At 37.4% G+C, this 25,707-nt stretch overlaps 1 protein-coding gene across 10 annotated transcripts in view; it reads right to left on the reverse strand.

The window, feature by feature from the left end:
• The window catches only part of PPP1R9A (protein phosphatase 1 regulatory subunit 9A), a 293,914-nt gene that overhangs the window by 64,711 nt on the left and 203,496 nt on the right, over positions 1 to 25,707 (reverse strand). For 6 of the 10 annotated variants that reach the window (XM_066353671.1, XM_066353670.1, XM_066353672.1 and 3 more), the window contains exons 6-7: positions 18,916 to 19,051; positions 13,678 to 13,743 (exon numbers count right to left, since the gene is read on the reverse strand). In XM_066353671.1, the coding sequence (XP_066209768.1) occupies positions 13,678 to 13,743; positions 18,916 to 19,051 (202 nt within the window). The remainder of the gene's footprint in view (positions 1 to 13,677; positions 13,744 to 18,915; positions 19,052 to 25,707) is intronic. The other 4 variants (XM_066353673.1, XM_066353674.1, XM_066353678.1 and 1 more) reach the window with 1 other exon arrangement.

A 25,707-nucleotide genomic window follows, 5' to 3' on the forward strand; every position in this document is an offset into this window, starting at 1 on the left:
CTGTCTTATAACCAGACGTTTGCTAATAAGTTTTGTTCTCATAAACGTAACGTCCTAGATGACCTCGCCACTTGAATCTTTTATAAGCAAGTAGGTCATTTCAGAAGTAAAATTTCTCCATCCCTTGAATTTGCTCCTCCTCTTATATTCCCAGATCTGGAGTCTGCATCAGCTGCTACCCCAGGCCAAGAAAACATCAAGGCTCTGTTCTCACAGAACTGGTTCCCCGCCTACCCTGGTGATCAGAAGTGAACACTCATCTTCTGAGCACACGCCGTGAAGCTGCAGCCTTCTGACCCCTTGTATTTCTGCTATTTGCCTTCTCTATCACTCAGACCACTTGGCTGTTTCCGTCTGCCTCCTCCCATCAACTTCTTTCTACTGCACGTTCCTTGGGAGTGCCAGGGAGGATGTATTCCTGTGGCTAGCACCCTGGCTGGCATATAGTAGGTGCTGAAGAAATGTTTGCCGAATAAATTCATACAGTCTTAGACGCATCTGCACAGTGCAGCGCAGCCTAATTTTCCTGTTAATTCTCAGCTTTCAAGTAAGAAGTGTAGTGAAAAACAGCTGGAGAGGGGGCCTCAATGACCCTTTGGGGGATTTTCTCTTGCTGTCAGGCTTAACCATTAGCAGTAATTTTTGCTGTAGCAATGTTTGCTCTGGTAAATTCAGGGAAACTAAATGGTGCTAATCATAAAAATCGCCTAATTACGCAGTTTGTGTTGGAAGTTGGTTAATGGAGTTGAATTTGCTTATGTATATTTTCAGACTCAGTTCTGTGAGTGAAGAGGAGAGAGTTGCTTTTTCTCTGGAGAAGAAAAGACCTCAAACTAACACTTTAATGTTTAAAATTCCTAGATCTGCACCAATAATCCAGATGGCTTTCAGCAAAGTATCCCCTTCTCTTCAAAGGCCTCTCTTGTTATTTACTGTCAGTTGACTTCTGTGTGTCCTAGTTTTGTAACGTTAGGCCACTTTGTATCTTTTAACATCATCTGCTCATGTATAAAGCGGGAATAACAGCCCCTTCTTCCCAAGTTTGGTGGGAGTATTTCCAGTATTGATTGATACACGCAAAGTATTCTTCACAGTGTTAATGATTTAGAATATGCTAAATGCATAGATAGCATTATGATTCTGGTTATCTCCCCGCCCCTAGTGTTCCCAACACAGCCACAGAGCAGTACAACAAACAGAGCAGGGGCTTGGGGGTTGGAGAGGCCAAGGCCCCAAAAGAGAAAAAGTACTGTCATAGCTGCGTGAAATTGGCCAAGTCCTTTGGCCTGTATCTGCTGTGCTCTCCTCTTCTATCAATATAAAATGGGGCAAAAATACCGGTCTCGTGGGGGTACTGATAAGATCCACACAAAATGTGTAAAACACCCCACAGGATCCCAGGCCCACTTCTCCTCTCAATTAGCAAGTCACTCAAAATGTTCTTGTCAATCTTTGTTCTCAGAATGTTTTCTGATATTTCACTCTATTCTGACTGTCTAGTCCCTGAATCAAGAAACATCACAGCCTGACCAGGCAGTGGTGGCGCAGTGGATAGAAGCATCGGACTGGGACATGGAGGACCCAGGTTTGAGACCCCGAGGTCGCCAGCTTTGAGCAAGGCTCACCAGCTTGAGCCCAAGAACGCTGGCTTGAGCAAGGGGCCACTCGGTCTGGGGTAACCCCCTGGTCAAGGCACATATGAGAAAGCAATCAATGAACAACTAAGGAGCCACAACAAAGAATTGATGCTTCTCATCTCTCTCCCTTCCTGTCTGTCTGTCCCTATCTGTCTCTCTCCCTGTCTCTCTGTCTCTGTCACAAAAAATAAAAAAAAGAAAAAAGAAAAGAAACATCACAAAATCTGCATTTAGGTCACGGAGGTGGCCTTCCGTGTCCCCTGCCTTCTGGTGCCCAGCTCTTCAGGCCAAGGATAACAGTGCTGACAAACAGGTGTTCTTCCTAAAATTTCTGACCGGATAAAGATTTGCCTATAAAATCTTTCCTAACAACTCAAACTCATCTTTCCCTTCTTAAAATTTTCTAGCAAAAATGGTGGTAGATCATTTATACAGTAGCATTTGATTTTCTAATATTTTAAAGCCTTCTTTTGCACTCCCTGCTTCCTTTTAGAACATACGCTCCTCAGAGAGCAAGCCTGGATTCCTCGAGATGGCCAGCAGGCTCCACACAACTCCCAGGACCCCTTCTTCCAGCCTAACTGCGCTCCTGTGAGGTCTTCTCTCTTCGAACGCGGACTGGACCTAGAGACTGGCTTCTGACAACCAGAATACAACAGAAGTGATGAGATGTCACTTCTGAGATCAATTTACAAAAAGACTGCACCTTGCATCTCCTTCATCCTCTTGCTCTTACGAAACAACTTGCTGGGGTGTGCACGGCCCTATGGAGGGCTCACACGGCAAGGAGCGGATGTTTCTGGCCCACAGCCAGCAAGGGCCTGCGGCCTGCCAACAGTTCACATGAGGGAGCTTGGAAGTGGGTCTTCTGTGTTCTGCCAACAGCTGTGAGCGAGCTTGGAAGCGGCTCCCGCCCCAGTTGAACACTTAGATGACTGCAGCTCTGGCTCACACCTTATTTACAGCCTTGGGAGAGATCGTGAGTCACAGGCATCCATCTAAACGGACCCACAGATACTGTAATGTGTAAATATTACTTATTTCACATTGCTACGTTTGGGTGGTAATTTGTTAAACAGCAATAGAAAGGGGGTATACTAAATACCAAGCAATGGGAGAGTGGCTTCGGAAATGGCAATGATAGAAGGCTAGAAGGCTTTTGCAGGGTGTGTTAAACAAGCCTAAACTGTCTTGCACAGACTGCAAGTGGAAATCTGGAAGGGGTCCCTTGTTGTGTAGTGACAGGAAGCTTAGCAACAGTCTCACCTCTCTAAGGAGAAAGTAGGAAATGTCCCCAGTGAACTGAGTGATTCTAAAATTAAGAAATGGATTCCAAACAAAGTTCAAACCCAGGGAATTTCCTGGGAAACAGGGTCTAAAAATGAAGCAGAAGGTGTGATGTAAAATCTTTCATTAAGAATTCTGAGCTTAGAAAACCCAATTTTTTTTTCTATAATGGGCGATATGCAAGTCTGCCACCTGCCTTAAAGAGAGAGACACTATCTCTATTTTCTAAAGCTGTTCACTAGATGGACCTCATTGAAGAGATAATCTGGAACAAAGACCATCTGTGTCTCTGCTTAAAAGACATGCCTCCAAACAATGTCCACCCTCGTTTCTACATCATCTTGGCTTCTGGTGGATTTTCCCATGAGTATAATATTCCCGTGGCTACACTGATCAGTATGACCAAGAGTGGCTAGCACCAAATCCACTTTGTCTGTCTCACTGCATATAATTACAGTACTATTCAAAGATCTCTAAGCAGCAGACTGAGTCTAACCTGCAGTACTTGGATCAACCATATTCCCCAAGGCTTCCAGACTCTACCGATTACACAACTAACAAAACCCATCAGGGTCTACCTTAGAAGCCCAGGGGCTTTGTCCGTAAGTTTCTTTACTGGCCTTTCCACTTGGCCTGGGGCATTAACTCAGATGCAGCGGGATGTATCAGTGATGGCACACTGGTGTTGGCCCGCAGGAAGGAAGTCCAGGGCTCAGAGCCTCTCTATCATCTATAACAAGTTTGGCCAGCAAGTTGAGGTTGACCTGAACGCCTTCTAGGATTGAAGTGGTGTCATTGATCACATTACCTAAAGTCAGTCAAATTTTGTACCACTTTATCTGATTAAGAGAGTCTGGTTTTAAGAATACTTGTCTGCAGGATGCGTATCAGCTCTCCCCCAGGAAAACAACCCTGAGTAACCAAGAATAGCCTCCTTTCAGAGGGATCTCTGGATTACCTGAGCACTCCATCATCTAAAGATGGTGTTTCTTTAAAAACACAAAAGCCTCTGTGACCACCCCTGAGGTGCCGCTATGTGAATAGAGTCCAAAGAATCTGACCAATGGCCGCAGTTGGCTGCCACAGTTTGCCATCCCAAACTTTAACCTGCCAGTCTGCAATTTTCCAAGTGACTAAACAGTTAGGTCACTGACAATAGCTCAAGAGTCAGTAAAAAAAAAAAGTACTGGCTGGAACTCTAAGAACAACCTTGAGTTCTGCCGATTGATTGAGCAAAGTGACCAAGTCCAATTTGGGGTGTGCGTAGCTGGTGCTGAGGTTGGAAGGCAGGACACAGTGCCAGACAGCTTAGCTGAAGCTTCAGGGAACCAAGCCCAGGCACTGAAGGAAACCTCTACGAACTGAAGCCCCACTGAGCTAGAGGCCTCGTTTCTGGAGGTAGATCAAGTTCCCGAGATGGAAAGCTGGACGTATAAAGCTAAGGTGTTCCTGGGCCAGGCTGGCAGCTTTCTGAATCTATCGTTTCCATTGGATGAGCAAGGTTTGTTGGGCCCTCTCAACTTTACTGGTCAGTGAGTTCAAGTTGATCCATTTCAAAGAGAAAATTTAGGTGAGAGAGTCCAAGGCCCTACTGGGTCAGGCATTCAGTTTCAGTTACCACAAGCGCTTGGAAGATTAATAGCTTTCCCACCTTGTGGTATTTGTTTCTTATTTGTTTCTTGCTGTATCAGGCCTGAAGTGTTACAGTACTGGGAAATGCCCCATGTATTTAAATAAGCTGTGATTTCCCCTTCTCTTCCTGGGAGTCTATATATATATACTGTTTCTGGATGACCTGGGAGAAAACAGGGAGAGTGATCTACATATGTGTCCTACTATTACTGCTCTCCATGTGGCAGTCCCTGAATGGGAGGTCTCCACTGGCACTGACGGGAAAGGAAGTGCAGGCATAGAGCACATCAGTTCCACTGTACGCCTAACAGCGGAAGCTGTAACAGCATTACCATGCATTTGCCCAAAGGGTCCCATCTACAGGGTTGTTTTAGCTTCCCTTCGCACTGTGAACAGTGCCCAAACCATATAAGCTGAACTTAGACATCTTTTCTCACTCTGGGTCTGGGTGCCATGGTGATCTGTGAGATAGTACTTACAGGACCCTAGTGTTTGGGTGCCTCGTGAGATAGTACTTACAGGACCCTAGTGTCTGGGTGCCTCCCCTCCCAAAGTTCCCCAGCATACTCAAAGGGTACACAGAGCATTTGGTCTCTCTGGCGGACAAAAATATCTCGGCCTTATCTCTAGTCATCTTCTCCTTAAGGTCAGGGAAGAGAGAAGAAGCATCCAGGGGCATGAAGGCAGAGAGCAGCTCTGTACCAGTAATAAGGTGTAGTCTTTTCCAGTTTTGAGCAGTGTGGTGATTACTCATATTTTAACCAAACTTCCAATGTCCACCTCAAGCACAATATACGTTGAGTCATCATTACTAACACAACCTATTTAGATGTGGGGACTCTGACTCAGAAGCCACAGCCTTACCTCCCACAGCTGGACCTCTGCTATGGAGTACATCTCAATCTGGAGTCCAGTGATAAATCTGGTTCAAACATAAGGCATGGAGAAGTTTTCCAAGGTGATGAGGCTGACTGTCAGAATTTGGGACAGCTTCTCATCCTCCTGAGGGTTATTTTCACCTGCATTATAGACCAGTTAGGACCCAAATTCTCATCTGTGGTTTCCCATATGGGCTTGTTTCTCTCGAGGAAAGCTCCTTCACAGGACCAATATTCCCTTAGAGCAGCCAAGACCCATGACAAAAAGCTTCGAAATCTTTTGCTGCCCGAATGGATCTAAAGTTGGCATAATAAACTGCAGGAGGGGTTGAGTTGAAAGACAGCCCAACTGTTGCTATTTCTCTTTAACTGGCATTATGTGCCTTGTCCCATTATCTCTCCAGTTAACCAGCCAGAGCTCTAAGGTTTTACCAGACTTCAGACCACGGTGATGGTAAATTCCCTCCTTCTGTGCTCAGTGTGGGTGTGCTTCTCTCTAAGTGTTGTCTGAACACGGACAGAACCTTCCTCTAACCCAGAATGGTTCTTCATACTCAGTGATACAGTCTATCATGATTTTTGTGCTGACACCTCAAGATGCAACTTCCAAAGAGTGATGAGAAGAGGGCCAGAAGATGCCTGCACACATAGATACAATAGGAGGAACCCAGAGCTTGGGTTGCCTGCATTTTTTATAATAGACAATAAGTATTACTGCTCTTGCTCCAGAGTGAAAGACTATCTCTATCTCCCAAGGCTGTGTTCATACGCAAACACTTGAAAAGATAGTCTAGAGGATATTTCTTTTTTTTCCATTGAATTTTATTGGGGTGACACTGGTTCACATAATTATACAGGTTTCAGGTGTCCAATTCTACACTACATCTCTGTATATCATACTGTGTGTTTATCCCCCCAAGTCAAAATCTTTGTCCATCACCATTTATACCTCCCCTCCCCTCCTTCACTTTCTTTCCCCTGGTAACTACCACCCTGTTGTTCTAAAGATTCAGAAATGCTTAAGCCCAGTAGAGCATCATTTCTCAATTATTACTTCATAGGAAAAATGTCTAGAAATTCAGCTCATTTTTAAAGTTTCTACAATATTATTGAATTTACCTAGTCAAAGACTTTCCAACCACTATCCCTTTCTACATACCCTGTTCTTCAGGTAAACTGATCTTTTTATTTCCTGGACACACCCAATATTAAGCTGGTTTCTCAGTTATAGAAAACAAACAAAAAACCTTCTTCTAATCAAATTTGAAACCAAATATCTCAAATTCATGCTTCTATATTGTATGTCCTTGGCTGTGATGCTTCTTTTCTATTATGGTTATCTGGCCTTTTGACAAGTTGTCTTGGAAGTTATTTAAATTCCTTACCAGATATATTTACTGTTTCCACAGAAAAATAGCAAGCTTCTTGGGAGTATAAACTATATTTTTCCATGACTCAATAGTCCCAATTCAATTCCTCTTAATAAATGTTATCCACTTACGAAGACATAAATGCCATTGTCTTTAAGTCCATGATAAATATATTCTATCTATATGAGGAGGGAACCAGTGATCCCTATTTTTCCCACTGAGATCCAGAACTGAACAGTCAACAGACCAAAGTAGACCTCTGTAATTCAAATGTCACACTGCAATTTCAAGTTGGCAGCCTTCCTTGAGTTTCATTTTACTTGCCAAAGAAACAATGAAGCACTTATTCTGATGCCAACAGAACTGTGGGAAGAGACTAAGTGATTTGTATTTCCTTGAATTTTAATCTGCAGAAGAGAACTACACTAACCAAAGTGGTACATGTTAACATTATTTTAATAATTATATAATTACACAACTAATTGAGTCTTGGAAACTATGATGTGTTCATATAAAAACTGAAACAATTGCAAAAATGCTAACAGGTCAATTAGAACCAGAAGTTATACAGAATGTATAGTAATCAATAAAGTAAAATCAACAAAAATATCATTCACGGTATTTCTATGGATTATCTATCAATTAATAAAAAATATAATCTTAATCTTACAATTTGCTTGGAGGGAGAATAATTCTACTCTTTTCCTCATTATGACTATCTAGTGGTTTCTGGCAGCAATAGCTTTGTGCAAAGTCTCTGCAATACCAGGACTTTTTACACCAGTTTTCCTGGCATCTTTACAGTGGACAACTCCAGCTCTGCCTGCTTCTAACTCCTTTCCACAAACTGCCATTATCCTAGACCCTCTACATTGCATACTCTATTTCAGTAGGTCTGAGGCTGGGGGAAGAAATCTGTAATTTTAAAGAAGAATCATGAGGTAAGAGCAGGAACTAAATTCTCTTCATTTTATATCTACATTACTGCTAAATGGAACCAATTATATATGGCAGATTTTAATTATTTCATTAAATGTTGAGTCAAAGAGTATTATGTAACATAGTGAAAATAATAACAAACATAATAATGAAAATAATAATGAATACAACCACCAGCAATTAACTAACAACCTGGTTCAAGAACAAGAGCAGAATCACTACATTTTCATTATGGTCCTCTGTGTGTGTCTCCTGAATCTATTTCAAACACTTGCCCCGCAGAGTAATTCTGCTCAATTTTATCACTCTTAATTTTCTCTAGTTTCATTATATTTTTATTGTTACTAAACTATGTGTTATTGACTTTTACATGACTTTAAACTTCATATAAATGAAATCATATTGTTTGTATTCTTCTGTGCCTTTTTGTTTTTAATGGTACACTTCTGAGGTTTCACCAGTTGTGGATTACTGAAACAATGTCTGAATATTTCTCCACTGTATGAATATACTACAATATATTTACCCATTATCTTGTTGAGAAAGATATCAGTTGTATCCATTTTTTATTATAAGAACAATACTATACATTTCTTGCAGTTTATTTAAGAGTTTAAAGTGTTTAGTAAGAAATATAATTGTTGAGTCAATTTACTAGACAATGGCAAATTGTTTTTCAAAGTGGGTGGGCTGATTTACATTTTTATGTGTAGAGAATCAAAGGTCATTTAACTCCACATTCTCACCAAAACCTACAATAACCCATTTAAATCAATTCAGTAGGTATCAAATATTTTACTTTGGTTTTTAATTTTTGCATCCTCACTTCATTGCTTTTCATATGTTCATTGGTCACTGAAATTTCCTATCTCATGACATGACTGTTTAAATCAATGGCCCAAACATAATCTTTTCTTATTGCCTCATAGCACTTTTTATAAAATTCTTTCACTTATTTATTTTTTCAAATATTTTCTTCCAGCTTCTGGTTTGTATTTTCGCTTTCATAAAGGTATTTTTTTAATAAACAGAAGTTCTTAATTTGAATGTCAATATTCTCAATCCTTTACTGTATGGTTTTCCTTTCTTAAATCACTCATGTAAGAGATCATTTCTTAGATTAAGGTATAAATAAATACATATATTCCTCTATATCATCTTCTATATTTTATAGTTTTGCTTTTTGCTTTTGAGTAGTCAGTCCATCTGGAATAAGCTTTTGGATGCTGGTCGAGACAGGGTTTGCATTTCCACCATTTTCCCCCTCACTGAGAAGCCTAATATTTCTTAACCCAGCTAGAGTGTTATCTGTGTCACAAATTAAATTTTCATATATGTGAAAGTCTGTTTCTGGGCTCCTTGACCAACACATCCATTCTTTTGCGTGGGGGTTAAACTGCTATAGTTTAATAAATAAACATCTCTACTTTAAGGCATGTAAAATGTCATGGTGACTTCTGAGGCATTGTTCTTTCAGATATGTTTTTGCAATAGCTTACCAAAATTCTATTTAAAAATTCTTTAGAATTATTTTTGCTTGAATTACATTGAATGTATAAATGAACTTAGAGAAAATTGACTCAATTAAGCTATTGAGTCTTTTAATCCATAAACAAGTTTTCTTTGTAATTTTACATAAGCTCTCTTTAATATGTTTCAATAAAATTTATTTTTCTCCATGAAGGTCTTGCCTGTCTTTTATTAGTCAAGGTCTTGCCTTTTACCAAGGTAACATATAAATTATATTTTCCTTCTGAAACACACTGAAATAGATCTCATATGTTATATTAATTATGTATCCAGCAAATTTGCTAAAATATTTCTAATGATTTATCTGTAGGTATGTTTAGGGTTTTCTAAATAGAACATCACATCACTAGTGAATAATACGAGTTTCATTTCTTTCTTTCCAATCTATTTCTTATATTTCTTCTTGCCCTCCAATACAGTGTCAAATGCAAGTAGTGACATTTTCAAAAAGTAAACCATACTTACATTATTGGCTAAACTCAACTGAGCTATGGCTATCCCTTTTATATGTTATTGGATATGATTTTCTAATATTTTGTTGAGGATTTCTTTTGCATTATTCTTGTGAATAGGAGGGGACTATAAGTCTTCTTTCCCATCATTATGTGGTTTTCAGACCAAGGTTATACCTAATTACCTTATACATTTCACACTCAGGTTGCATTAGTAACAGAGTTGTACTACTTTCCTTTTCTTTTCTTTTCTTTTTCTGTTTTGGTCTTCTGGAATCAGTTATATGTGACTGGGGATATTTGTTTCAGTTTGAGATAAGTGATAAAATAACTTGGGTCTTGTCTTTCTTTCTCCCTTCCCTTCTCCTTCTTTTTCTTCTGCTGATTGTTACTAATCGCGATTTGTTTGCCTTTGAGTTTTGTTCTTTGAAATTCAAAGCACTTATTTCTTGAAATTTTAACTTTTAGGCTTTCACTGAAGGTGAGTGTCTCAAGAAAGAACATGTTTTTGTTGTTGTTGTCCCCTTATCTGAAAGGGGGCATACATTCAGGCTGCTCACAATTCTCAGAAGAAACTTTTCTTCCTTCCCACTCAGCATCAGGCTTGACAGTGGCAAATTCCCGCACAGTCCTTGAGGTGGAGGATCATTTTCATTTTATAGAGCAGTGGGGCCCAGGGGGCTCTAGCTTTATGTTGAAATTCTCCATTTTGGGTGAACCCTGAACTTTGTCTACCGTAACTAAAAGCAATACCAATTCCAGCATCATCACAATATATAGAACACTCAGGATAAACATGACACTATGAAAACTAAAAGAAGCCAGACAGAAAAAAGTATGTACTTATGTCATTGAAATGAAATTCTAGAATTGACAAAACTAATCTATGGTGTCAGAAAGCAGGTCGAATGGTTGCTTAGGCTGAGAGTGACTACAAAGTTCTATACGGGAACTATTTGAGGTGATAAAATTACTCATATCTAATTGTGGTGGTGGTTATTCTTCAAACTGTTAACCTAACCATATTTTAAATTTTATTGTATATAAATTATTCCTTGTTAATATTCATTTTAATATTAAATGTCAGTATATAATGACAAAAATAATCAAGTTATACAATTAAGATCTGCACATCTTAGTCTATGTCAATTTTATTCAATAAAATAATTTTAAAAACTACTTTAAGAACTGGAATTTCAGAAATCAAGTTAGAGTTTTTACCACCACCATTATTAGCATCAATTTTAGTTTAAAATAAATAGAGCGCTTATCAAATTCTGATAAACCCACATGATAAGGAAGTTATAGGACTTAGTCCTTGGCCGGGTCACCATTTAGCTTTTATTGCTGATGGAAATGTATTTCTGTGACTGACGTCTATTTCTACGTTAATGCACTGGAGAGACGAGGGCTGTCTGTGTGTTCTTGACAGGCCATTTTGACTATTATTTCTATTGCATGTTTATTCAGTTATGACTAAAAAAAGTCATGACAATGTGAGTCACCAAATTGCCATTTCTAAGGTCCCTAAGGTTTTCAAGGAATGAAAAGGTATATTCATTTTTTTCTGGTTTTATATGCAGACGATTTTAGTGTAGTGTGATCAAGCTAGATAGTCTTCTTGAAAATTCCTGGTCTTTCAGAACAACTGAAATGTGGAAACAAAAGACCATGGAAAAATACTAAAGTCCAAAGTGCCAAGGACAAGCACAGATAATTCCCTCAGTCCTTTCCCTCCCTCCAATCTCTTACTAGCATTCGGCATTCCTTTTATCCCTGTATTCTATGCCATTCTTCTATCACTATCTCAGATGATGTTTCTAACTAAATTTCATTCTCTCATCTTAACATCCTTTGAGTGATTCAATTCAGTTCAATTTCTTGGCTTCCTCTAATCTGCCAAATGCTGTGCTCATCCCTGGACATATTAAAAATCAACCAGCTATTTTAAACCTGTCATTGAAGAAATTACAAGCTAGTGAGGCAAATTTATGGGGAAGTAATAATAGAGAGAGAGACACACATGGTGCTAGTGACTCATAAAAAAACAAGGACCCCAGCCCATCCGAGAGAGTCCAGGAAGGTCTGTGGAGGAGACAGGTGAAACCTACCCAGATCCCTGACAGGTGGATAGGAGTCACTGGGCATCCGGGGCAGCCAGCAGTTGTCAGACGATGGCAGTCAAGGGAGAGACACCAGGAGGAGCAAAGCAAGGGGACACCACAGGACACTGTGGCCACTGGGAAGTAGTCTGCAAGGCCCGTCTCTCCCTGTGATTTTAGCCTTTTAGAACTTCACGGTAAAAAATTATACTCAACTTAGTAATGTTTCTAAAGTTGAAAAATACAGTCATTTGTGTTTGTTTCGATGGCATCTGTTTAACCCTGCAAACCCTGGTTCATCGCTGTAATGTGGAATTTTCTAGCTTGGCTTCTAGGATGTACAAAGTATATACTCTCAGAGGAATTTAATGGCATAGAAGGATTTGATAAAAGTTTATTTGGTATTTTGTATCTGGCTCCTGCATAAATATTACCACAATGTGGAAGTTGAAAGAAAATAACAAGAAAACACAGTCAAGTTACTTGCATTATGATAAAATAAAATAAAGCTACTAGGAGATGACATTGTGAAGCAAAGATTTTTATTCTAATTTTCTATTCGACTTCTATCTCTGTTGACACTGCTCATCCTCCTGTCTGTGCTCAGTGTTATAATAAAGTTTCTACATACAAAGAATAGTTCTAAAGAGGCCCTTCTTTCAAACAGAGAAGGTGACTCATCTCCTGGGGATAGGGTGTGTGTGCGTGCGTGCGTGTGTGTGTGTGTATGCGTGTGTGTGTGTGCACATGAGCATGAACACACACACAGAGGGACATTACTTAGGTTAAATCAAGCACGATACAGTCTTCAACTGAATATTTTCTAAGTACCTTGTGATTCTGAGTTTCAATGAAAATGACCACTATTGCAGACTTGGGGATTACAAACCAAAGAATAGAATTAAATTTAGTCATTTTAAAGATCCAGTCAAATTGGAATCTGTGAACAACTTGTTTAAAAGGTTTTCCATTTCTCCTGTTCTTCAGGCTCCTCTAACCACCAGAAGCCAATCTCTCCTCCCTCTCTTTTTTTAGCTAGAGAGACAAAGAGACAGATAGGAAGGGAGGGAGATGAGAAGCATCAACTTGTACTTTTATCACTTTTAGTTATTCATTGATTGCTTTTCATACCTTCCTTGAATAAGAGGCTCCAGCTGAGCCACTCACCCCCTACTCAAGCCAGCGACTTTGGGCTCAAGGCAGCAATCCTGAGCTTCAAGCCAGTGACCTTTGAAGCCAATCTCTCTTTTAAATACTCGCTTCCACTTTTAAGCTCCTCTATCTCTAATACGGGCCAGCTAAAGATAATGAGAGTTATTTTATTTATTGTATAATACCTTTTTTAGACATTTTGGCATGTCTGCCATATAAATCATGCAAACAAGGACTATCATAATGAAGACACATGCATTTAATTTTTTTGAAAAATTAAGAACTTTATATCAGAAGATTATTTTCTTTAAAAATAATCATTGGACTTAAGGACAATATAAATCACTGCATACACTGTATCATACCAACATCATACAGCACAGCTGCTAGGTAGCTTTTGTTTCCCTTTAACATGAATTACAAAATATTCAAAGTGTTAGGGGTTAAAAACATCCACGGTTATATATTAGGAAGTGAGTCCAAATTGCAGAACCTGCACCTAAAACACTCAGAATAATGTTTCAGAATTAAGTTTTTTTTTCAAGCAGTAATCTCCAAACTATTACTCAACACTCAAAACACACAGCCCTAGAGAAGTTCTCAGGAGCAGAAAGCTAGTTAGTAAGACATGGAATATTTAATTTCACACACAGAAGAGGAAAGTACAGATAAGCATTATTTCCCACCAGGAAACAAACCTTAAGAAAAGAGTTGTTATTGTTATTGCAGTTGCCAGACACGCCTTGCAGTTCAGCCACAGTGCTCTACAATGGTTGACAACAAAAATTAAGAGAAGGGTTTTCCCCCACAAAAGAAAATATTAAAAAACAAACAAACAAACAACCTAAGTTCTAGTGCCTGCTATCACATATGCTTTGAGAACTAAAAGAACGGTCCCACTGAATATTATAAACACAGGATAAAGTCGATTCTCATTATTAAAAGGCTGTCTATAATAATTGCAATCTCTTGTTCACACAACACAAGCTGTTCTCAGCCAGGACCTGCAAACAGCATGAGTCAAATGTAGTGTTAGCCGTTAATGCTTTTCACGTAAAAATTCTATTCATCTAAACCTTTTAACACGTATGCAAACTACAGCTTCCATTATATTTTTGCCTCTAATTATTACGTGTTAACACAAGCAATGAAAATGCATATCCATGTAGGTAGCTACTCTAAATAGTACTTAATACTTTAAAAGATCCTAAAAAATTAACTAATATTGTTACAATATAGTTATAATGCTATCAATTTTCAGTAATGGAAACAAATTATAGAAAGATTAAATTATGTTTTAAAAAAGGGGACCCCCTGATCCTGGAATGATGATTAATATTGTTATAAACTACTGACTAAAGAGACTTTGAAATGCCTACTATAAGACTTCAAAATGTAATAAATAGTACATTTTAAAAGGATATATAAATAGTCAAAAGCAAAATAATCATATAACTTTAAATGTGCATGAAAATAGCTCATTTTAATATGAACAACCATATGTATTTTCTAATTCAAATAAGTAGTACAGTACCAGTTCACATTTCATTTCCAGTCTGAGCCCACAGCGTTTCACATTGTAAAATGCTCTCTGATCGAAAAATACCAAAAATATATATACAAGACCCACAGTACACAAAACATACCAGAATTACATCATCCACCACTCAAAGGCTAAAGATTGTCTGGAGTATGACAGGAGATTAAATTTGTTATTAAAAATTAAAATCTAGTTGAAAAATTTACCATATCCCCATTATTTCATGGGATTGTGCTGAGGGGTTTACTCAAATCCTCCATGGTTACCTTTCAGATTGTTTAAAAAAATGGAAGGAAGGAAGGAAGGAAGGAAGGAAGGAAGGAAGGAAGGAAGGAAGGAAGGAAGGAAGGGAGGTGAAAGGAAGGAAGAAAGAAAGAATACAGATGTACTATAATTCTATTATATCCAGAAATACAGTCACTAATCATAGATCTATGTTTAAAATTTTTCAATTTTTTAGATTTCTCTCTCTCTTCTTTATAGGATCTTTTTTATTCTTAAGTCTTCAGATAGAACCATTTTAACTTTGCTTTTTAAACATTAGAATGTTCAACATTGAGCCTAAAAATATATAAGAATGCAAATTAAAATTGAATTGGTTGTTTACTTATTATAAATTCTTCTAGTTTAAGTACTCGGAGAAAAAAGTCTAGAAAATGCAGAAATTTAAATAGAGTTTGGGTATTATCTATATATATTAAATTCTTTTGAAGTATGATTTATACTTTCCTAAAGCATTAAAACAGATATATCTAAGCGCACACTATACATGATAAAGTATTCTTAATCCTAACTATAGTTCCGATAGAGAACCACTGTACTTTTACAATTTCTGGATATATTTATCACATTGAAATGTTTTCCCTGTAGGCAATTCAAGCAAGCAACTCCCCTCTGTCAATGTGCCAAGTTCCAAGTTAGAATCAACCTTGGAAGATCTGACCAAAACCAGAAGCTATCTATCCTTTAGGAGACAATGCTGACCTAAGTGCTGGCTCTGGAAATTACGTACTTGGATGAACTTGGTTGTTCTGCATTTAATTAGAGGTTTTCCGGGCTGGCCCAGAGAATGTCACAGGGGATACTGTCAAGTAAAAATGATTCTCTCTTAGAAATCACAGAATGATTCTATAAATAAGAAGAATGAGAAACTAAGTGATTGATTACACAATTGAGGATTAACAAAGATGTGAAAATCAGTAACAGCTCAATTACATATAAAATTAACTAAATTATTCATGGACCTTTTACCCACTGGAAAACCAGTATTGATTTGTCTCATTTCCCTTAAGTTTCTTGGACATTTTACTTCTGATTAACAGAGAAAGAGAGTAAGTAAAAAGTAGGGACATAACATTGAAATCTATTTTAAAATATTTGGTAGCATTAGTAAAAAGATGAATTTAAGTCATGTAGATAAAGTGTTCACACAATTCCTCTCTTTTATGCACAGAAAATTCAGTTAGTTTTAGCTGGGCACGTTTGGGTGAGATGTTAAATAAAAGCAGGACAGGGAGAAAGTCAGAGAGGAGCATGAGAGAGAAAAAGAAAGAAAAAAGGCTCCCTGACTATTTCAATAAAGTGAAGGTTACTTAGAGTAACATAATAGCAAGCACCTGATTTCTATTTCTACAACTTGCAGACAGAAGAAAAAGTTTAACCTAAAGCTAAACTTTAAAAAAAATATATTTGTATACACAATTATTCTTCTTTTTAAGCCTATCTTCATAGGATACTGATGGATTAAGTATTTGCCTAGAGTAAAAACATGCTTGAAGAATTCAATTTCCTTATTATTACAAATACAGAAGAGTCACAGAATCAAAGCACGACAAGGTACTCCATCACCTGAAACAAGGATCCTTCACGCAACAGCTCTTGTTACCCAATTATTCCGTGTGTGCCTGAACACAGAACCCCCAGCAGTCCACTCCGTTCACAAATAGCAAGGCGTTGCAGAGTCTAGGCGCTGGAGCCAGGAAGACCCTTTCCTCATCCTAAATCTGACAAGTACTGGCTGTACCGCTAGAGAAAGGTCCAGCGGCTGCAATTCTAGAGAAAAAAGGACTCTCTTCTGGTGGCAGTCAGGGTTACATGAAATCGTGTGAGAAAGGCACCTTGTAAAGCGCTGAATATTTATTTACCCCCCTTTACCCCTGAAAACATCTGCTTAGGTGACGATCAACTCTGCTTTCCTTACAAAACAGGCAAAAAATAAGTAAATAAGTAAGTAAATAATCCATATGATGTTTTCCTAAGTATAAATGTTGAATAATAATATTCCTTTTGTTACACTTACTCAAATTATTACATTAGATTAGAGAAATATATAGCTTTAGCTGCTTGAGTCAGAAACTTTTGGGATAAATGTGATCAATTCCTCCTAATAACTAAAAGTTTCAAAAAATAACTAAAATTTTCACAAAATAACTAAAAATGTTTCCTATTTCCTGGTTAGACCAGATGCTTTATTTCAGAGATTCATGGAATATTAGAAGCTGGAAAGGATTTAGAAACAGCCCAGTGCTGTACTTTGAAGTCGGCACGGAGGCCCAGAGACAGGAAAACTGGGTCTCCAGCTTCCACCACTTGATGTCACCCATACTCCCCGGAACCTCAGATCCCAATTCTCTCTCTAGCAGAGGGGGCAGGTAAAAACCAGTCCTGCAGAGAATAATTCTACAATCCTGAAGCAGGCTTGTAGCCAAAGCAAATCAATATCTCTGCGAAAACACAAAACACCAGCCCAGAATGAAAAACCAGGTAAGAGGAAAGTTCAAATATCTGAGGAAATTGCTTTTTTAGTTTCTAAATTCAAGTAAACGTTTTCCTATATAATATCTCAGTATAATGAAAAAATACTCACCATTTCAAGCAAACTCTGCAAGTGAAAAGACTAATCAACTAAATAGAATTCTAAGAGACTAATTATTCACATGAAGATGTTCTAATGTATACTCTTTGATCAAAAGTTAACTAATGCATCATTTAAAATTTCCTATGATAATAAATGGGGAGGACATCCTCATTATACTATAAGCACATGAAAAATTAACATACATTTGGGATAAAACATTCCAGAGTAAAAATACATAAAATACATTTGAATGTCTGTTTATTAATCTTCACTACATCCTGGCTAGAAACCAAAACGTGTTCTGGACAAAGAATACATTCAGAGGAATAGAGGTTGAACATATGAAGTTGTACTGTCCTACATCAGCCGGGATAAAGAACACAGGGTGTGGCAAAACTAGGTTTACAGTACTGAGTACACGAAACAGTTTATTCTTGTATTAGTATTTATTATCGCGTTTTTCCATATGAACAACTGTAAACCTACTTTTGCCCCATCCTGCATTTATTTTACCTGAATATTTACTATGTTTATAGAGTATGAAACACTACAACTAAATTGTTGGTGGATCTTTTGACATGCCGATATGAAACACATGCATGTTTAAAAGAAAGCATGTTGTCCCATTATATCAATGTACTTTTGGCATTTACATCAGAACTAGACCAGCATCTGCATTACATTATAACACACAAGGGTTCCGGACAGCCGTTTTCACTTGGGGCTTAGCTTCTATTCATTTACTTGATCTTCTACAGAGAACAGGATGCAAAATTATTCCAATATGTATCTACTCTATGGAATATGTGCTGGTGGAAAAGCTTTGTTCTGCATTATGTTAGCACAAATCATACTGAGCAGATCCAAAGAACTTTCTCTTCCTGGAGAAAAAGAAAAGCCTCTAAACACTCGGAAATTTTTAGTACTTTTCTGTGTTTGCACATGTGTGCATTTTCACGTAAAATGTTTACTGACTTTTTTTGAAAAAGCATTACATACGTGGGAGAAAATTTGCTAAAAATTGAAAAAACATAGAACAGAGAAAGAAAATCACCTAATTCAAACAATACAGACACCTGGGCCCTGGCCGGCTGTCTCGGTTGGATAGAGCATCGTCCCAAAGTGCAGAGATTGCAGGTTGGATCCCTGGTCAGGGCACATACAGGAACGGATCAGTGTTCCTGTCCCTCTTACTCTCTCCTTTCCTCTCTCACTAACATCAATAAATTAAAATAAATTTTTAAAAAAACCAGCTGGTGTTTTTATTCTTTTCTGTTTCAATGAATTTCTTTTAACAGCGTGATAAAAGATGACTTCCTTGATTCCAGTCTTCACACTGTAAACACAATATCATTTCTTGATTCATACGTGAATAACAAATGCAAGTAATACTTCTTTTCTTGAGGTTGAATGTAGACCCATTCTCCTTTGGGAATCGGCAAAGAAGCTGTCATACTGTTATGAAGTAAAGTGAGTTTTCTACGGTAGGAACCCCGCGAGAAGCAATGGAGGACACAGGACTTCCGCGTGGGCACCTACCTCGTCGTCGTCGGCATCGTACTGGGCGTAGTGCTGTTCCAGCAGCTCCCGCTGGCGCCTTTCCTGTTCCAGCGTCTGGCTGATCAGCTGGGCAACCTCACTCACTTGTCCTGGCTTTTCTCGCCCAATAACAAATCTGGAGGAAGGTTAAAGAAGGCTACTATAGTTAGACAGTCCAGTAAAAAAGAGTGCTAAGAAAAGTAACCAAGTTTGATGTCACATCAGGGTCCATGATGCCTCAAAAAATAATAATAATAACAATATCACCTCTATACTCTAAATGGCAGGCCTGGGTGGCAGAAGTTAGCTGAGCAATTAGAGTGATTTTTGCAGCAGCCCAAAGGAACATAAAGGACCGTAAATAAATTATTACCTTGGGAAAAGACAAAATGGATGTAATTAATTAAACAGTACTTTACACATTTTTGGTGTTCTATAAATGGAAGCAAACTCCTAATTTCCTGTGCCACCAAATTTAAGATTTCCATAATATCCTCTTTATAACACAAAAACTGCTTCAAAACTTTTATTTTGAAATTAAATTTAATGGGGTGACATTGATCAACAAGAATTCACAGGTTTCAGGTAAGCATCTCATAGCCTTTGAACTGTTAATTGCATTGTGTGCCCATCATACAAAAGTCAAATCATTTTCCATCATCATATATTTGTCCCTTTTTATTCCCCTCCCTTCCACTGCCTCCCCTAGGTTATCATTTCATTTTTATCTACATCCACGAGTCTCAGTTTTATATCCCACCTATGGTTTATCTCCTCTTCTAGTGATAGGTATTTGGGTTAGATTTTAGATATTACGAACAAAGTTACTACAAACATGTGAGTGCAAATGGAATTGATGTCATATGTTTAGTATATGTTTAACTTTTTTTTTTCTTTCTCTTCTTTATCCAAGTGAGAAGAGGGGAGATAAAGAGGCAGACTCCCTTATGCGCCCTGAACGGAATCCACCTGGCAACCCCCGTCTGGGGTCAATGCTCTGCTCATCTGGGGCCATGCTCACAACTGAGTTATTTTTAGCACCTGAGGCAGAGGCTCCTAGAAGTCACCCTCAGCATCCAGGGCTGATGTGCTCGAACCAATCGAGCCATGTCTGTGAGAGGAGAAGAGACAGAGAAGAGGGATGGGGAAAAACAGATGGTCACTTCTCCTGTATGCTCTGACTGGGAATTGAACCTGGAACATCCACATGCCATGCCAATGCTCTACCATATGTTTAACTTAAAAAAAAAATTGCCAAATTGTTTTTCAAAGTGGTGATACCATTTTATATTCATACTAGTAATGTATGAATGTTGAAGTTGCTTTACCTCCTCATCAGCACTTAGTATTATCTTTTAAAACTTCAGCCATTCTACTGGGTATATAATTGTATTTTATAATGGTTTCAATTTCCAATGCCTTGATGACTAATGATTTTAAGTATCTTTTCATGCATTTTTTGACCATTCATATGTCTTCTTCAGTGAAATTTTAAAAATCTTTTACTGATTATTTTTTAAAGAATAGGTTTTCTAACTTTTTATTATTTAGTAGGAATAGTCTCATATATTCTGGATAACTATATGTCCTCATCTATATCTGTGACAGATATATATATATAAATACATATACAAATACAAATAATATATGTGTATATGCTTGTTTGATTTATTATCTTCTGCCAATCTGTGGTTTACCTCAATTTTCTAGACTGATATTTTTATCTTTCTTTAAATGCATAATAGAATGAGGTTTAAAGGAGTATAGCCTATAATAAAGTTAACAGAAGAGTGAAGGAAGCAATTAATGTACAAAATGCACATTAATCAAAAATAGCAGCCAAGCTCACAGTAAGTAAATTAGAATTCACATTCATTTAAGCCATAAGTTCTTTAAACACATTTGAGAATTACACTGTCAGATCTTTTAGTTTAATAGTTTTCCATAAGAATGGAGAAGTTTATTTCTTCTGCAAGGCAAGTGTTTAAAGTTAATCTAAACACAGTTCAGGGAGAGAAAAACATAAGATGTGGTCCACCTGCCAAATAGTTAAAAGTGATTTTAATTGCTGATTTTAGAGATGAATGAAGAAATCTTAATAAATACCTTATGAGAAAATTTAAAGCAGATTATTTTTAAAGAGTAAATTAATAAATTATGTAATTTATAAGTCAAAATTCTAATGTGATGTGCAACTTTCCTCCTATCTTCAAAACATGATCCCTAATTTCAAACCAGAATTATTTATGAATGCTAAAACTAAAATAAATGAATACATATAATCAAAGCTTCAGAGGAAATATGAATATTTCCATATTGCATAAGAAACCAGCATTTTAAATCCTGAAGGCATAGTTACTCAAAATCAGGGTGCCTTTCTTTTTGAATTTACCCCAATTTAACATTATTCACTATTTGCCCAATATTAGTTTGCATTCAAAATCACTTTCGAGTTGATGAAAGAGAGGTGATTTGTAACTGTATATAAAATGGACAATTTTTCTCCTGAAATATAGTTGTTGTTTTTTTTTGTATTTTTCTGAAGCTGGAAACGGAGAGAGACAGTCAGACAGACTCCCGCATGCGCCCGACCGGGATCCACCCGGCACGCCCACCAGGGGCGATGCTCTGCCCCGACCAGAGGGCGGGTGGAGAAGCAAATGGGTGCTTCTCCTCTGTGCCCTGGCCGGGAATCGAACCCGGGCCCCCCCGCACGCCAGGCCGACGCTCTACCGCTGAGCCAACGGGCCAGGGCCTCTCCTGAAATATACTTTTTAAAGTGTTATGTGGAAGCAGTGTTTTTTGATTGCTGCTCAAACCAGTCTGTCAAAAATTTTGTAAAGGTTCACAAATAAGTTAACCATCCTGATGTCATATGAAGATTATAGACCCAATGCTCTTAGTTGAAATCACTTGTGCTCAGGGTGATTTCTGCCTTAGCGGTCCCTGAAATAATTCTCCTGTTTTCACTGGTCCCCAAGTGTAAAAACGTTGAAAACCACTGTGTTCAAGTACACATCTCTTCATTATTGCAGGTATTCTGGGGGGTAATTATAGCACCTAACTACACATAAAGTCCTGTGATCCAGTATAATTTATAGTACATATTTGCAATAGTAGAATTTATTCTGATAAGTATGGCCCAGAGGGAAAGCATCAGGAAGTGCAACTATTCTCTATATTTTATTGATTGAAAATTAGTATCTGCTCCATGTGTCTAAAGGAGTAATAAAAGAATAAAATGTGATATATATATATATATATATATGTCTTAGGACACTATTATTATGATGATGCAACTGATAAAAAGCTCCCATTTGGAAAATTTATAACACTCAAATTACTCTTCTATATGTTCTCAAATGTTTGGCCCATTTTAAAGCTGTTTTTATAAATATGCCCTATAACAGTATATGTACAATTTAGCACATATAGAATTCAGTGGAAAACTTAAAATTTTAAATAAGGTTACTATTTCAATTATGGATTCATATTCATAGTATGGATCTGCTCTGATAGTATATAGCACAGGGGTTGAAAAGGTATGTAAAAGGGAAAAAGGGTTTTCTTGGACAAATACACTGAAACATAAACATGACTTGGTAGCTCTGTGAACCTGAATATTAGTGTTTCTAATCCTTCATTTCTGTATTTATAAAATGTTTATAACTTTAACAACTAAATATTACACAATTCATCCAAAAAGCTTAACTAGTTACCTGGCACCTAGAAAGAATTTAATAAATGCTGACTCTTGTTTTTATCTAGATATTTTATTAATATCTAAATAGGGTTGAGTGCATTTAAAAGTACTATCTGTACACACTGTTGCAATGACCTCTTATTTGAATTACATCAGGTTTTTTTTTTCTATTTTTAAAATTTCTGAAGCTGGAAACGGGGAGAGACAGTCAAACAGACTCCCGCATGCGCCTGACCGGGATCCACCCGGCACGCCCACCAGGGGTGACGCTCTGCCCACCAGGGGGCCATGCTCTGCCCCTCCTGGGCGTCGCTCTGCAGCGACCAGAGCCACTCTAGCGCCTGGGGCAGAGGCCAAGGAGCCATCCCCAGTGCCCGGGCCATCTTTGCTCCAATGAAGCCTTGGCTGCGGGAGGGGAAAAGAGACACAGAGAGGAAGGAGGGGGTGGGGGTGGAGAAGCAAGGGCGCTTCTCCTATGTGCCCTGGCCGGGAATCAAACCCGGGTCCCCCGCACGCCAGGCCAACGCTCTACCGCTGAGCCAACCGGCCAGGGCCTGAATTACATCAGTTTTGAAAACAGACTAGTTTTTTGTGAGACAACCACAGGAAAAAGATCAACTAGTTGGGCTAGTGTTCTGCACACGCTGGTATCAGTCATGCTCAAAAGATTAAAGTATAGATCACATGATCACATTAATTTTAATTAAAAAAAATCTTCAACAATATAACCAAAGTCTGCTATCAGTCTCTCTAAATATGTGATATTTGTGCACAATGATGATGTATATTTTAGACATCATCTCTAACTGAAATGACATACATGAAGTCAAATCACCCTGTTTCTAAACTTCAAGATCCTTTAAGAAAAAAATATTTTTTCTTGCTACTTTCTAAACATTTTTTTTCTTTTTGGCTTCAATAAGAAATGGTATGATCTTTTTTATTTTTTAGCTATAAAGAATGAGGTAACAGAAACCACGCTGTAATGTGGATTTAAGTAAAATCAGGTTTTTTCTAAAGTTATATACAGTATATATAATGGCAATATTAAAACTAAAATCTCCACTGTTTTCATCTTCTTTTTATCATCAGTGAATGTTAACTATTCACATATATAAGATAAAAAGAGTTCCACAACCCATGGTCCGAAATCCGTAGCGACTGCTGCTCTTGTCTGTGAGCAAGGGGGCTGTCCTAGGAGTAAACAATCCACAAGGTCTGATTTCCATGAACATGACAACTCCTTCATTGCCCTCCACTAGATACGACACACCATACGCACAGTCACAAAGTCACTTTGACAAAAAGTGAAAATCTCAATTTCCCCTTGTGGGTAATGGCAACAAACACTCTTATTAAAACGTTGTAAATGAAATCTAAACATTTCAAGATTTAATGCATTTCAAATGGAAACCTCAGATATACCCATTATTTTAAGTAAAAAAAATTTCAACTTCCATATCTAGAAATTACATGCCCAAGTATGAATCCAAAATAAATTGGTCATATCTATAAAAATTCACTTATCATGCATTTAATTTTTGTTTCATATTATAACATCTTCCAAACAGGGCAGAGAGATATTTAAGATCCTCAATTAATTTATTTCCTATACTGTGTAACTATAATTCCTCTAAAATCCTGACCTCCAGCAGTAGTATACGGCTCAATGTCAAAAAGTTGTTAAATACATATCTGGGGATACAAATATTATGACTACATAATGATTGTAAGTAGCAGGTACTTTGCAGAAAACATGTAAAGTTAAATGTGAATGGTGTGGAGAGCAAACATATAATTATAGACATTACTCATATCGAAGCACAAATCTCTATCCTATAACATCACTTTTCATAGTTGCTGTTCTTCAGTCTTAGGACAGCTGTCTGGGGTTGAAAAGAATACCTACTGGTAATCCTTTTTCCAGACTTCACTCTTTCAAATGCTTTACAATTGTTACCACGTCTCTTTAAAACTTTCTATATTTAGGCAAAAGTTTGTAGAGTCTTCTACTTTTATAAATAGAAGGAAAAATGGTTAGACTTCTCATGATCCCAGTCAATCTTTTTTATATAGTTTCAAATTTTTCAGGGTCCTTCTTAAGATAAGCTATGCAACAGTAAACAAATAAATTACAGGGATGGACAAAAATAGGTTTACAGTTATAAGTACACAAACCAGAGTTATTCTTATATTATTATTTATTATTATTATTATTAACCTACTTTGGCCTACCTCTGAATACAAATTATTGGTTAAAAGATATCTGAACGGTTTGTCCAGTTTTCAGCTATTATGAACAAAGCTCCTATGAATATGCAAACATGAGTCTTTGGGTCAATATATGTTTCTATTGTTTTTGAGTAGGTAGCGAGGAGTAGAATTGATGGCTGATAAGGCGAGCATACATTTTAATTCATAAGAACCCGCCAAACTGTTCTGCAAAGTGGCTGTGCTATTTTGCATCGCTACTGGCTTTGAATGAATGTTAGAGCTGCTCCACATCCTTGTCACTGCGTAGGATTATCAGTCTTCTAAATTTCAGCCATTCTAGTGGGTGTGTAGTAGTACCTCATTGCAGATTGAATTTGCATGTCCCCAGTAACCAATGATGTTGAGCAGCATTTCATGTGCTTTATTGTATGTCTTCCTTGGAGAAGTGTCTCTTTAATTGATTTGCACATTTTTAATAGGGTTATATATCTTCTTAATAAACTATAAGCGTTCTTCATGTCTTCTAATAACAGCGCATTATCAATTAAGTGTTTTGCAAACATTCAGTCCTTAGATCGTTTTTTCACTTTCTGAGTTTTTCAAAATAAATGTTTAAAATTTTCATGCAATTTACCATTTCTTTCTCTTAAATTTCTCACTTTTGTGTCTTAAAAGATTTTTGATTAATCCAATCATTGACATTTTTGCGTGTTCTCTAGAAATTTTAGTTTCAGCTGTTGCACTTAGATCTATGATCAATCTTGAGTTAATTTTTCTATAGACCATGGAAAGAGGTCAAGTTTTGGGGTTTTAAAATATGTAGCTATCTAACTGTTCCAGCAACTACTTTTGAAAATACTGTAATTTCCTCCATT

Source organism: Saccopteryx leptura, chromosome 12 (genome assembly GCF_036850995.1).
Source record: "Saccopteryx leptura isolate mSacLep1 chromosome 12, mSacLep1_pri_phased_curated, whole genome shotgun sequence".
NCBI classification, from domain to species: domain Eukaryota; kingdom Metazoa; phylum Chordata; class Mammalia; order Chiroptera; family Emballonuridae; genus Saccopteryx; species Saccopteryx leptura.